The 14,434-nt window shown below is 41.4% G+C and overlaps 1 protein-coding gene across 2 annotated transcripts in view; it reads left to right on the top strand.

Annotated features, from left to right (window-relative positions):
• Nucleotides 1-14,434, top strand: part of LOC117449620 (nucleolar protein 4-like) — a 148,824-nt gene that overhangs the window by 74,556 nt on the left and 59,834 nt on the right. For both annotated transcript variants that reach the window (XM_034087400.2, XM_071203731.1), the window contains one exon: nucleotides 6,993-7,146. In XM_034087400.2, the coding sequence (XP_033943291.1) occupies nucleotides 6,993-7,146 (154 nt within the window). The remainder of the gene's footprint in view (nucleotides 1-6,992; nucleotides 7,147-14,434) is intronic.

Here is a 14,434-nt window from a genome sequence, read left to right as displayed (position 1 = left end):
AATGTATTGGTATTAATGTACACTAAAGACATAGTGTATTCGTTGGGGAATATTTAATCCACATTTGGTACTTTAGTGAGTATTTTGTGTCAGCATGACGCTGTATGTGAGAGTCAAAATAATCTACAGTGTGTGTGTTCATGAAGTAACATGTCGTGTTCTTATGGATGTCGATTGATTTAACAGATTTTGGACAACAATGGAGCTCTATGGCGCAGAGGAGTAGATACCCGAGCGGTTTCATTCATTGGTTGTTTTGGGTTTTTTAAGAAGATTTCTCATCAACAGCCTTGTCCTATGTCGATGATAAATAATAGAATGATTTGTTCCTTATTTGTTCGACATGTTTTCATAAAAAAGAAAATGTAATTCCCTTTAGACAAACAAATTAATCATTTATAAACATGTTTGATTTTTGTTATATTTAAAGTAATAAAGAAAGTCAAAATGAAATTGAAATTGATCTCAAATTGTAGAAACAGAGCAACTTCGTCCTCAGGGGATAAAGAAGTTCTGCAGCCAACAGTCCCATCATCATATAGACAAAGCAAGCAGCCAACCAATCCTACCATACATTCTCCGTCTAAACAGGAACTGTCTAAACATTCCCACCATTAAAATCCTCCACTTCTTATCCATTTGCTATCCACCTTCACACCCTAACCCTAATCCCACTTGTTACCCTTCTGGAATGCCAATTCTAAACATGTCTTTGTTACACACACATACACATTAAAAACACATTGTTGTTATTTTACTTTGATTCCAGCTATTGCTCCTATTTGACAAATACGTTCTTGTTATTTAGTTTCGATCAGGTGACTTACCTTCAATGTGACAAGAGAACTTCACAATACCGAGACATGTGAAACTGGTTTCTGGTCAGAGCGAAAGAAAAGAGCTGTTCGGTTTCACGGCACCACAGGAGAAGAGCCTCCTTGTGTCCTCATCAGCGCTCTTCTTCCAAGAGCCTTTATGTAAAGTGAAGTCGGACAGATTTACCATTAGATAGCTTCCCGAGTCTAATACGAACCCTCTGTTCTTCAGTCCTCCAGCACCACGACAAAGAGATGTACACTAACCAGTTATTATAGCATTGAGATGATATGGTAATTGAAAATGAGGTAATGTGGGCGGGCGATGATAGTAATTGAAAAGGAATTAAGAGTAGATTACAATAAGGTCTCATTTGATCACTTGTCAGAGTTGATTCACGTGCCGGGCTGTGGTGAATTACCAGCCTAAGAATAGTCTCCGAGCTGATTAACACGCCGAGCCCTTAATTCACAAAATCGCTCTCAAACTTGCATATCTGTATCCGGCCTGGAATGTGAGCCCTGGAAATCGTGGGTTTTCCCTTTTCTCCCCTCCTGGAATTACATTTAGCGATGAGGCGGTATTATCCCACAGAGCTAATGCCTGGAGCCGCTTTCTTTCTTTCCTCTGCATATTAGCTCTTTAAAACATGTTCAGAGAAGAGTACTGGGAAGTGTGGGGGATTTCAGTTGCCTTTAAACATTGTTTGAATCGATTTATCATTAATAATATTTACCCTTTTTATTAGGCATTCAAACCTGCAGTTGACTTTTGTCCAGCTCTCACATTTTCCTGCTGAATCATATTTGGTGTTGACAACCTAAAGCCCCACAGCGACTCAGCGTTTTATTTCTGATGCGCTCCACATCAAAGTGTTTAATACAATTTGACCCTGAGGCATGTCAGTTGGCTTGTCTGAGCTTCGATTATCAGCACAAACATGATGCACGGCTAAAATAACATGATTATTTGGAAGAAACTTGAAAGGTAAAGGAAGAAAAACGTATTGACTCCAAGTGAGGCAAGTTCCTTTACATAGCACATTTCATCAGCAATGGCACTTCAAAGCAGTTGGCATACAACTTCAAAAGAATGAAGACAAAGTGCAATAGGACAGTGAAACACAGTAACAACAGTCATTTAAAAAGTAGACCAAAATAAAAGAAGCCAAAAAAATACGGTTGAGTAAAATAGTGCATTAAATGCAATTAACAGACAGAAAAGTCTTCTTCTTGCAGTTTTCTGGGAGTTTGTTCCTGATATCTGGAAAAGAAATGGACCCTTGTTCTCTGGAGGGCAGTTTTTACTTTGCTTAAAAGTGGTTTTTGAATCAATTAATGAATCAAAGAAACAGTTTGAACGGTTACTGTCAGTCAACATGCTAACTTTTAATTGGATTCAACTTTTAAAATATGAGAAACCTGCATAAACATTATTGTATACTTCTTCTTCTTGTTTTTCTTCGGTTTACACTCACGGCATATGTTTTTTCACATCCTGGAATAGATGATCACAGAACCCCGCAACACGAAGAATAAATGAGACGTGCTTTAGGTGCTTGAAAATGAATTTCAAACACCATCTGCCTGTTGTAGACACATTATAAATATAATGCGATGTTGCAGGACGAGGTGTCTGACGCCGTGACTTTCCCTGGATTGAAGGCTTTGAGAGTTAATGACACAGCTCTCTGGAAAGCTTCGCTGGTTTCAGACCTACGTGGATGAGTCCACTTTTTGTTGGTGGGTGTAGTCGTTCTGTCTGGCTGCAGCGAGGAAGTTAATCCAGTGTGACGAGCCGGGGAAGCTCGTCCTCAGAAACCTCTTTAATGGACAGATATGGGTCAGTGCTGCCACATGGACTCACTGCAGGAGCTGTTTATATACAACTGTCTTTTTCTCTGTCAGTGGGAGCCGTGGAATCCCCTGCTGTAGTTTGAACACTCCCTCTGGCTGGTTAGGGTATTTGAAGAGAAGACAGAACATCAACTAATTATTAAAACGTAGGATGGTTTTTACCTCTAAGATTGACAGTTTGTGAACGCTTTTTACGTTTTCAGATTGAAACAGCACATTATATTTGGATAGATATAAGAGATAATATATATAACATGGATGTCGTTACTCTTACTACGTGTTGGGAGTTGATGACATGGGAGGAAAAGGTGTCGAAAAATTATCTTTGAGGCTGCAAATTACCAACTGAATGGAAAAGAACAGTTTCTGTGCTGAAATAATGCAACTCACTTTGGTTACTTGACATGTACAAGAAAGCTTCTTATTTTAAAGCTTGATGTGCTCAGGGGAAGAGATTAGGCTTTATCTACCCTACCCCCAAACCTCCTCGTGAACCTGATGACCTCCAGGCGCCCCCCATCCACACTCTGCTCCCTCTGCTACATGAGCAGAGGTACTTTTATGTGCAATTAATCAAGAGGAAACAATCAAGTAATGTAAACTCGTAGAAGAAAGACCATCACAAATCCCTTTTTATGTAAAATAGTCAATGGGTAAAAACTTTATAGACTAAATTAGTAAACGTACATATTTCCATGCAGTCCATCGCCTGGTTTCCACACGGTTTTGTATCTGAAGTATGCCCTGCGGTGATCCACCCAATGAAAATAATCTCTTTATCAAAGGATAGAAACACCACCGGTATTAGGAAAACTATCATTTAGTGGGTTTTTCACCGTCGACTATTAATCGAATATGCGCCCTGAACAAAACCGAGACAAAACAGCACCAATAATGCACTGTTTTAAATGTAATGATGAACTATTCCACTTTAATTTAACTTTAATTTAGGCGGTGTAGGTTTTGATAACCATACGTTTTAGCAAAAATAATGATACATTCACAATATGTTAAACTACCTTAAAGGTGGGGTAGGTAAGTTTCAGAAACCGGCTCGAGATACACTTTTTGTTATATTCCATGGAATGCTCTTAACATCCCGATAGCAATGAATATCTGAAGTGCTTTGACAACAAATCCATAAAAAAATGTCATCTGTGGAAGCCGTGGTACTGTAAAAAGTACAACCAATCCGTTTAGCCGGCCTGTCTGTCAGCCTTCCATCTCGTGCACGCACAAATGTATCTCGTGCCCTCATTGGGCGTGCCCTCATTGGTCGTGCCCTCATTGGGCGTGCATTGCAGAAGTACTTCAATGACTCGCCAGCAACAGGCGGCCACTTTCACCAGTCTGCTGACGCCATGTGCGCGTTCATGTGTGTTGGAGGAGGTGCTCTGTAAGGAAGTCTGAAGGAAGGGGCGGATTCTTTTCGGCTGTGTACTTTCAAATTTTAGTGCACTCGAGCCGGTTTCTGAAACTTACCTACCCCAGCTCCAACTCTTTACAAAAACAGATCCACAGTTACGTAGGTTTCCCCAGGAATGAATGAACTTTCTGTTTAATTGCATATGCAAACAGCTACTGTACACAGGTGGAACACTTATGTTGTGATTTTGTATCTGCGTCGGTTTTCTTCACCTTTTTGTTATCAGCCAATCCTGTTGCAGAGCAGCTCTCATTATCAGCTGCAACATTTGTTTCACTGTCACATGTAAACTGCTGAATTATGCATCGTACCCTGCTCAGAGTGAAGGGTGACACGGATGTATAATAACCAGAACATACATGTGACTTCGGTGCCATGAGGCTGCTGCTCTGCGCTGCCAGTCCACCTTGTATTTCAGCCGTTTTAGGGCCACTACAGTGATGAAAGGACCAGTTTACTGCTACTTAACTCCAGTGTCGTCGAGGTCTTTGCTCATTCATTAATCTTTTTGCATGTGTGTGTTTGTGTGTGAGAACATGTGTGTGTAGTAAAAGGCAGTTGTACCACTTAGGGCCTCATTACTGAGAGTGCAGGTCTCCTTTAGATGCTGATAACAGCTATAGAGGTGTGTGTGTGTGTGTGTGTGTGTGTGTGTGTGTGTGTGTGTGTGTGTGTGTGTGTGTGTGTGTGTGTGTGTGTGTGTGTGTGTGTGTGTGTGTGTGTTGTGTGTGTGTGTGTGTGTGTGTGTGTGTGTGTGTGTGTGTGTGTGTGTGTGTGTGTGTGTGTGTGCGTGTGCGTGTGCGTGTGCGCAGAGTGGAAGATAACTTGCAGATTTCTTGTAGCTGATTGTCGCCGAGTAAGGGGGTTATGAAGTTTCAGCTCTTTGTTTCTGGGGCGTGTTCATGGCTTATTAACCGAAGTCTTTTCTTTTAGTAAAGACCCTGAGTTCGTGGTTCAAGTTACAGGCCTGTTGTACATATTGAAGGTTGAAGGTATATTGCAGGTATTGTGTATTCGTCGAGAGATGTAAAGGAAATGGAGGTCATAAAGGTGGAGGGTCGTGTTGAATATCTTTCTTTAATGCAGGAAACGAAATGTTGTATTCTTGCTTTTTATAACCCACTGTCTTAAGCGTACTTAGTCCCTAACCCTATAATATTGTGCTATACACGTCCTAAATTGTACAAATATCAGTGATTAGTGTTTTATCTGTTCATGAGTATTTGCTACAAACAGCCAGTGGCTCTTGCCGTTACCTGGCTCACAGTTTTACCTTTTTTCAATTATATTTTATTTTCCTCCATGTGTCACCTTGACATAGGAAATGAAGTATTTTAGCTTCAAGCTGAGCTTACATTTGTGACTTCTTAACTTGAATGAAGATTATTCAAAATGTTTGTTCCCATGTCGTGTGTCTTTCTTTTGTCTTGAATCGTCTCTCAACTTCACTTTATGTTCAGTCTGTACATCTTGTTGTGCTTTTGTCAGTCCCAGTTTTATCGAACAGCCGTTAAATCTATTTCATAAAAACGTTCATGCTCAGCTTTTGGAAACTCTTGACTGGCAAACGGTTTCCATTGGGAGTGTTTCATGTTTTGAACCGAGGGAAAGTGTGTGAGGTGAAAGGCAGGCGCTCAGAGTTATGAGGAAAGCGTCTGTGTGCTGCTGCGAGGCCTGCAGGTGCTGCACACTGAGACGCATGTTGTGTTTGATTTGCCTGCCTGCTGTTCCCCTGCCTCGTGCTTCTTGTTTCCTCTGATGTTTGGGTTAAACCGGCGGAGCAGCTGTCATGCCTGGATGCTGAATAGAAAGATTAAAAAGGGCTCGAAACATTTTCATTCAGGTGGATAATCGGATGGATTTACAAAAGATAACTTTCATGAGAAAACAGTTTTGTTGATTTAGTCTTTCCTTCCTTTTTCTGCGAGTTCTTCTACTACGATTGACTTATTTTCTTCCTTATAGTTCATATTGCTTTACTTTTTTGACACGTCTTCTTGGCACTTGAAGGGTAAAAAGAGTAGCAGAATGCTAAGAGGAGCCTTTTAGGCACAAAGGAAAGGCGATAAATGTGTCCTTGTTTTTAATTCCATCATTTATTTAGCAGGGACAATGCACATTAATGAACACTTAAAACAAGAAAATGCAAATAGTGGAAATATGCCGGATTTTAGCTCGGCGCTAATTTCCATCCGCAGTCCCTCACATAAAACATTTAAGAACATGATACAAGTTGCTGCTATATATACAATATAGCAGCAACGACATATAAAGTGCAAGAGAAGATAAGTGCGTTGTGAGATGCTATCTGCGCTTGGCGTTGTCTCCGACAAAAGCATACACAAAGGTTCAATGTTGCTTTTTTCTTACAAAAGATCTTAAAGTGTCACAGTGTTGTCAGTCAAGTTACTCCCCAAGTCGTCCTTGGTTTGAAGTCAACTTTGCTTACAATGTCATACATGCGTACATCTGCCATTACATGTTGTATAAAACATCTCAGGTTGAAGCAAGAATTATTTTAGTGAAATGTTTGGAAATAACATTCTTGAAATACTTACTGTCAGTAAATCACTTTGCCAATCACCTGTGTAAAGTGCAGACCACATCAACGTCAAGGTAATCTTTTGTAAGACAGACGCTTTTGTAATATGATCAGTAAAGCAATCTGCAGACTTTGAATTCGTACAGTGTTTACCACTTTCCCTTTTAATAGATCAAATGTGTTTTCTGGTTATTAAAGATTCTTGGATTTCTCTGAGGATCAAAGCCTGAAAAATGAAATGTTGTGGTCTTATTAGATTGTATATTCCCTTTGTCTGGATCTATACAAATACTTGTTGATTACTATGCAAATATAGATATCTCATTTTCCTGTTTGTTCTTTCCTTTTGCAGGATGACAGTTCACTGAGCAGCGAGGAGGAGGCAGAGATGAGCGAGCCCACATGGTTAGCAGCTGATCTGGGAGCAGCGTCTGACCTGAGCCCGGTCAGCCGAGGGGAGAGGATGCGCCACAGTCCGCAGAACACCCACAGCAAGGAGGACGACGGTAAGGACCGGCAGGAAGTTAAACACACTGCTCTTTATTTCATACTAAGCTCTCCCGCTAACTTATTCAAGGAATAGCTACTACCCCGGTGTGCCGCTCTTTATTGACTGTGAGCCTCTTTTAACAATCATTTACATGTATTGCATGTCTGTGTGCGGTCTTTGCATTTGAGGTTATTCAGCCTGGTGAGTCGTTGAAAAGTCCTTGAATCAGATTTTTGTGAAGTGGTGGGAAACCTGGACAAACCTGAATGAAAGACACAACAATATTTATAATGTAGAGTTCACTGTGAATAGATGTTTAAGTGATGTTGTCATGCTTTTACATTCTGTCACTTTGTGATATAGAGTGATTTTAATATAATATATCTGAAGTTACATCCTTTGCTTTGTGCAGCCACCATGCTTCTGTTCTTTCATCAGTTGCAGTGATTGTGGAGAGCTGAAGGTAGTTCGGCTTTGCTTGTTGTGTGTTCCTGAGAAGCAGCAGATTACTGACCCTGAAAACGCAGCCCAATCCAACCAATCACAGCTCTTGTTGTTTCCACGTGGCAACTGTGTAGCTGCCATAGGCATAATTTATTAAATGATCAGCTCCCACTTGTTTGTGAAAGACACAACGATTGTATTGTTAACAATAATCAAACTTACGTGTTGCTGTTAATTTAAACATTGAATGAAACATGTTGCACTTTAACACCATCAGTGATATTTGTTGACAACATCGGCTTTAGCAGAGTGTGGGAAAATAAACAAAGTGAAGAGGGATTCGAGTATAAGATGACGAGAGTGATTTTTTAAAAGGCACTTTGATCATATTTCAACCTTTTTGCAAAGGAAATACAACAGTATGATCCTTGAGGAAACAAAAAGAACATGCACGAAGGGTTTGAAACGGTCATGTAATGGAAGATTCTGGATCAGGAAGGTTGGGACGGAGACTATGTTCCTCTCATAGTGCTCTCTCTTCTTCCTTCTGCCTCACTCCGTTCCTTTTATTCCCTCTCCTCCCACCTTATTGCTTTCTTACCTGCCTGTTACTCTCCTCCATTTCTCTCCCCCCCCCCCCCACACACACACACACACACACACACACACACACACACACACACACACACACACACACACACACACACACACACACACACACACACACACTATTTATCTTACCCTCATCTCTTTCTCTCTGCACTGAAAGGCTTCCTGTGGTGAGGAGTGCTCACTTTGAAGACAGCCGTATTGTTTCATAATGCTGCAAGGATACAGCAAGGATACACCTGCTTACGTGTGTGTGTGTGTGTGTGTGTGTGTGTGTGTGTGTGTGTGTGTGTGTGTGTGTGTGTGTGTGTGTGTGTGTGTGTGTGTGTGTGTGTGTGTGGTGTGTGTGTGTGTGTGTGTGTGTGTGTGTGTGTGTGTGTGTGTGTGTGTGTGTGTGTGTGTGTGTGTGTGTGTGTGTGTGTGTGTGTGTGTGTGTGTGTGTGTGTGTGTGTGTGTGTGTGTGTGTGTGTGTGTGTGTGTGTGTGTGTGTGTGTGTGTGTGTGTGTGTGTGTGTGTGTGTGTCCTTGTCCTTGTCCAAGCATCGAATGGTACTGTAATGCACTGTAGCCAGAGTCTATGTGGCTGTGTTTTATGCCACTCTTAAGCTGCTACTGTGCAAAGTGAAAAGTCAGGTGTGTGTGTGTGTGTGTGTGTGTGTGTGTGTGTGTGTGTGTGTGTGTGTGTGTGTGTGTGTTGATGTGAGTGTGTGTTGATGTGAGTGGGTTTGACGGTTCAGTGTCAGGCGGAGGAAAGTGTTGCAACCAATCTCCATCAAGAACTTTCTTTCTCTGCAGGATGAGGAACGAGGAAATAAGGAGAGGGGGAATAAGGGGATAGGTAAAGGGGTAGAGTCGGAGGAGTAAGGAAATCCTCTGAAGATTATATTTTTAGTTTGTCAACATTGTTTAGTGCTCAGCATTAAATACTGTAGTGTTTTGAAAAACACAGAACACATCCCTTTCTGAGCAAGAGAGGATTAAATGAAAAAACAGGACACACTCAAGGTTGTTTATTTACACAAGAGAATGCAGTTATAATCCCACACAAGAATAACAGTAGAAATGTATCAATGTATTTACCTTAGATATTCCATAACATCTCTAGAGGGACTTAAAACATACGTGATAGGGTTAAATGGCTTTACACTGAGCATGTGGTGTTTGTTTTGTTCTTTAAAGTATTTTTTAAACATGGCTGCAGCTAGCTATTATTTTTTAATTACAATTAATCCACTGATAGTTTTCTCAATCAGTTCCCACTTCAGATTCCATGAAGTGACGTATTTCTTTATTCGTCACTCAAACAAAGATAAAAAAGATGGCAATGATATAAAAGAGTGAAAACAACATGCCATGAATGCATGGAGTCAGTGAGTTGTTTTATATATTATAATTGTTACTAGTTAGGGCACCACGTAATTTTAGGTTTGTAATGCTATATGGGAAACAATATGCTATGGGAAACAATAACAGAAAGGTAAGGGAAAGGGGTTTGTTAAAAGAAGTAAAAATATATATAAAAGAGGTTGAAGAAAAGTGCCACAAGATGAGATGGTTGGAAAGGACGGCATGATGTGTAACTGATGGAGGGATTGCACAGTGTATAAGGTCCTGTCATTAAAAAGGTCACTCCCTACACCTCATATAGAAGCCAGAGGAGGTTTCTAGGCGTCCAAATGCCACAACACTCAGAGGAGCTGAGAGGCACAGTTGAAGTGCCTTTCCTGATCAATTATACTCCAATCCAAGGAAACCGGCCGGCAGCACAGCATCCTCTTATTTCTCTCATGTACAGCAGTGTTAGTAATATCTGAAACACTTGGGCTGGGTTGCCGGGCCAGATGTTTGATTCTAAGGGAAATGTTCATCGTTTCCACGTGTCTGGAATTGTGTTTGTGGATTCTTGAAAAATAAAACAAGGCCATCCTTTTACAAAAAAAAAAAAAATGAAATCATGTCCTTGGAAGTAGCTCACACGGAAAGCCCAGCCTCAGTTCCTTTCCGTGTAGATTAAAACATGAGTTGAACTGAATTTGATGACATGCAAGCTGCCTACGTGAAAAGGAATCAAAAGAAATGTCCCCCCCTTGTTTTTCTTTTTAAAAGAAAAACGACATTGTGGGCAAGTTAGGTCTTCGATGTATGCCTGATACCGTGTAACACGGAACAATGCAAAACACGTTATCCGGAAACAAATGAGCCATTCTTATTTTTATTCTTTTGTCTTTGGATAACTGTGAGAACTCCTGTGGTCCCAGTTTAATCCTTTTCAGTAGTGCTTTGCAATTACCTCTGCCATATTAACTTTTTTCTTTTAAGTCTGAAAAGGTGCTTGAGAGCTTTGCTAGTCATGGCTTCTGCTGTTGCTATATTCAATCAATCAATCAATCAATCAATCAATCAATCAATCAATCAATCAATCAATGTTTATTTATATAGCCCAATATCACAAATGTTACATTTGTCTCAGTGGACTTCACAGTTTGTAATGGTTATTAAACCTGTTTGAAGTGCTTTAAAGTCAACAATATATATAATTTTGTAGTTCTCCCAGCACTAAAAGCCCACTTAACTCTGAGCACTGTGGGGAACCTGCAGCAGATCTTTCCCGCGAGGAGCTGCTACGGTTTGAACACGCAGCCAAAGAGCTTGTGGTTGATACATCTCCAAGAGTTAATATCAGGTTGGTGTTTCCCTAACCAGCAAGCTGTCACGGCATTTAACTGGAGTAGGCAGCTAATTTCAGCAGAGCAGATGGTCCGCACACACACATTCACCCAATGTCCTGCTCAGATGCAGCTAGTATCACTTTTAAGAGCTCCTGACCGCCACCTTGCTTTCTTCTTCTCTGCTCCACTCATCTTAAGAGTGACGGCTGACATGAAAAGCTCTGACTGTACTATGGTCCAGACTTGCAGTTGGAAAACCTGTGGCTTATGGCTGACTGATGAGTCCAGGGACAACTGCAAACTGGAAAGTTGCATGAAAGAGCCAGAGGCCTGATGGTCTTATGAGAAAGAGGGAAAATCTGTGCAAACAATCCAAATCAGAAATGTTTTCATCAACAAGGCAAACGGGAATCACAAACACACAGGCAGCTCAACTTGTAAATGACTAAAATTAGATTTAGAGTTGTTCTAGCTGCATGTTGATTCATGAGCCAGTTCTGTGGCGCCCTGGTTGTAAACACCAATGGTCAAAACAATCCATCATGAAGCATCAATGAGAACATGACTGTTGCCTTTCCTCTGGAAGACATGTGGTTTCATCCAACAGCTGCACAATTAAGTGCTAGTGGCAAACCAGTGCACTGCAGCAAGGCTAACCTTGACACAGGCTGTCACTCTGAATTTATCAAACCAATGCTATAGTGTCCAACCTTGGACAGAAGTCATACTGGCCGGAAGGAAGGCCGGGTCACCAATTCTGCTTCCACTTCCAATCGTCTCATTTCACAACACTTATATTCTTTAGCTTTCCGAGAGGGCTACGTGTGCATGTGTGAGGAAGTGTGTGTGAGTGTGCACTCCACGCCTCTCCACATCATTCTCTGCTCTGTAGAAGTGCCTCTCCATCCTGGGTAGCCAGCATCACCCCCACCCTCGAGGCTCCAGAGAGCCATCCACACCAGATCCCCTCTGTTCTTCTGACTTCTCCCTCCATCTCTATCCAGCCATCGTTTAAAAAGATAGGCTTCAACACTTCTCTCTGTCTTCTGAATGTGTGTACAGATTAGAGACAAGTCTTTAAAAATCCCAGTGTGCAAGCTGATTCAGAAATGTACTTGTCTTAAACTCCAGGTAGTTTCCATCCTTTCATCACTTGTTAATTCCCCTCTTAGATTAACATCATTATCATGGTCATATTTAGAATTCTTCATTTAGCAGATGTGTAAATTGTTTCCCATTTACAATAAACCGGATCATCCAAAATAATGAATAAAATGTGCTGGATTTGGCAGTGTTATCTGGAATAATAAGATGCACACAGCTAATCTCAAACAAGGACTTTTATAAGGAGCTACTTTTATATTCCATTGGGAGGATATCATCTAGAATAAATCTCTATAAAAAAGACAAGCCAGCAGTTTGTGAAGATGCATTGTGAGGTGTTCCTCAAGGTTCAATTCTGGGGCCTCTGATTTTCTAAACAAATACTCTTTCAAGCATCATTTTACACATGTAATATCAATGTTCATTACAGTAAATGCAGCCGATGACCATACATTTGCAGTATCAGATTTTGACTCTTTACGCATAAACTGTTAGGATCCAATTTTCTTATATATTGTGGTCTGTTTATATTTTTCCTTTTTTTTCCTCTGCACTTGAGATGCTTATTTTTCAGAGTCAAAAGCGGGGAGACGTATTCACATAGACAGGCATATGCTGCTATATCAGATAAACAGTCGGGAAATATACTGTAGACAGTAGGCAGCAGTCAGGCGGAGACACTGTCAGGTAAACATTCAGCCAAACAGGCAGAAATTCAGACAGAGAGAGCAGAGTTTACCTTCCTGCATGCATCACTCTCCCATCAGGGACAGAGCCACCGCACGCACGCACGCACACACATACACACATATCCATGCACCCAATAATGTTGGTGTACAACCACATACCCACACTATGGAGCTGCACTTCTAGAAATACTGAATTTCTCAGTCCCATAAACGCACATGTGCATGTATAGTACTGTGTGTATATACAGCGTGTTTACACTGTAAACATACTCACACACACACCTTAGTGCTGTAGGCTAGTGGCCCACATGGTCTAATGTGTTACAGCGGTGCAGCAGAGGAAAGTAGGGCAAAGGGACACAAACGACAGGATGACTTTGATCCCCCTCCTCATCCTCCCCCAACGCCCCTCTACCCTGCTACCCAAAGCTGAGTGGGGGGTTGAGGAAGGGATGGGATGAAGTGAAGAGGGGCAGCGAGGAGGGAGAGGGTCTGAACTGCAGGATGGATGTAGGAATGAAGGTCAGGCTGAATTAGAAAGAGAGGAGGGAGCATTGGATTAAATCATCCTCTCTTGCTCTATGTCACTAGTAAAGTAAATGGAGGCCAGCAGACCGAGGCTAGGATCATTTCAATCTGATCAAAGCTTTTCCTTGGCAGTATTACCAGGATGGATGGGAAATATGTGTTTGTATTGTTTGTAGGCAGCTTATTATCTGTAAAGAATATGTTTAGAATAAACAATTGTGTTGCTTATCAAAGTTCAGTGCCATGCAGGAATCAGCCCTTTATTTAGAGGGGTAAGAAATAAAGGGGGTTGAGATGATGGAATCCAACCATCGATGTTGTTGTTGAGAACCTTATTATTATTATAATTATTAATGTCAGACCCTAAGTCTGTACAATAGCTTAATTGCAATACACCACAATATTTCCCTAACATGTTAGCCAAGGTTTTTCAGCATTAGTGTTTGGTCTAGGGTGACCTCAACTTGAATGAGACAACCAACTTGTTTATACTTTAGTAAAGTGTCAGTTTTTTCATTCAAAAAACACCATAGTCTTCCAGTTTCACAGTCTTTCAGATCCCAGAACTTTATAGATTCGGGATCACAACCACTTTTTTGAATTGTGAGCAAAAAGTGATTCTCCCTCTCTCCCTCATTTTTATCGTTGTTTCCCCCTTTGGGAAAGATACAAAAAGTGAAAAGTCAACAGTTTGTGCTGCAGAAGTGTAACATTTCCTCTACACACCACCTTGTACCACCAATGGTATCTCATTAGAAGGTCTGCTGCACTTTGATATGTGTTGCCCCCGGGCATGACTTATATTCTGCGAGAATCATGACCAACGTATCAACATTTACAAAATGATCATAGTCCTGGTTAACAGAGCTCCCTTGGGGTGTTATAATCCGTAGAGGCTTTTGTTCTCAACCGAAACGGAGAAACACTACTACAGTACACTCCTCTGAAAAAAAAACACATCTGCAATCCACTGAACTTTAACTCACACAGTGTCTTATGAATATTCCTCATGTAAGTGCCCAACACATTATTTCTCTCCAATAAATACAACCCCCCCTCCACACACACACACACACACACACGCACGCACGCACGCACGCACGCACGCACGCACGCACGCACGCACGCACGCACGCACGCACGCACGCACGCACGCACGCACGCACGCACGCACGCACGCACGCACACACACACACACACACACACACACACACACACACACACACACACACACACACACACACACACACACACACACACAC

This window comes from Pseudochaenichthys georgianus, chromosome 7, assembly GCF_902827115.2.
Source record: "Pseudochaenichthys georgianus chromosome 7, fPseGeo1.2, whole genome shotgun sequence".
Classification (NCBI taxonomy): domain Eukaryota; kingdom Metazoa; phylum Chordata; class Actinopteri; order Perciformes; family Channichthyidae; genus Pseudochaenichthys; species Pseudochaenichthys georgianus.
Note: the sequence above shows the minus strand (reverse complement) of the source record. Positions and strands in the feature narration are given on the sequence as shown.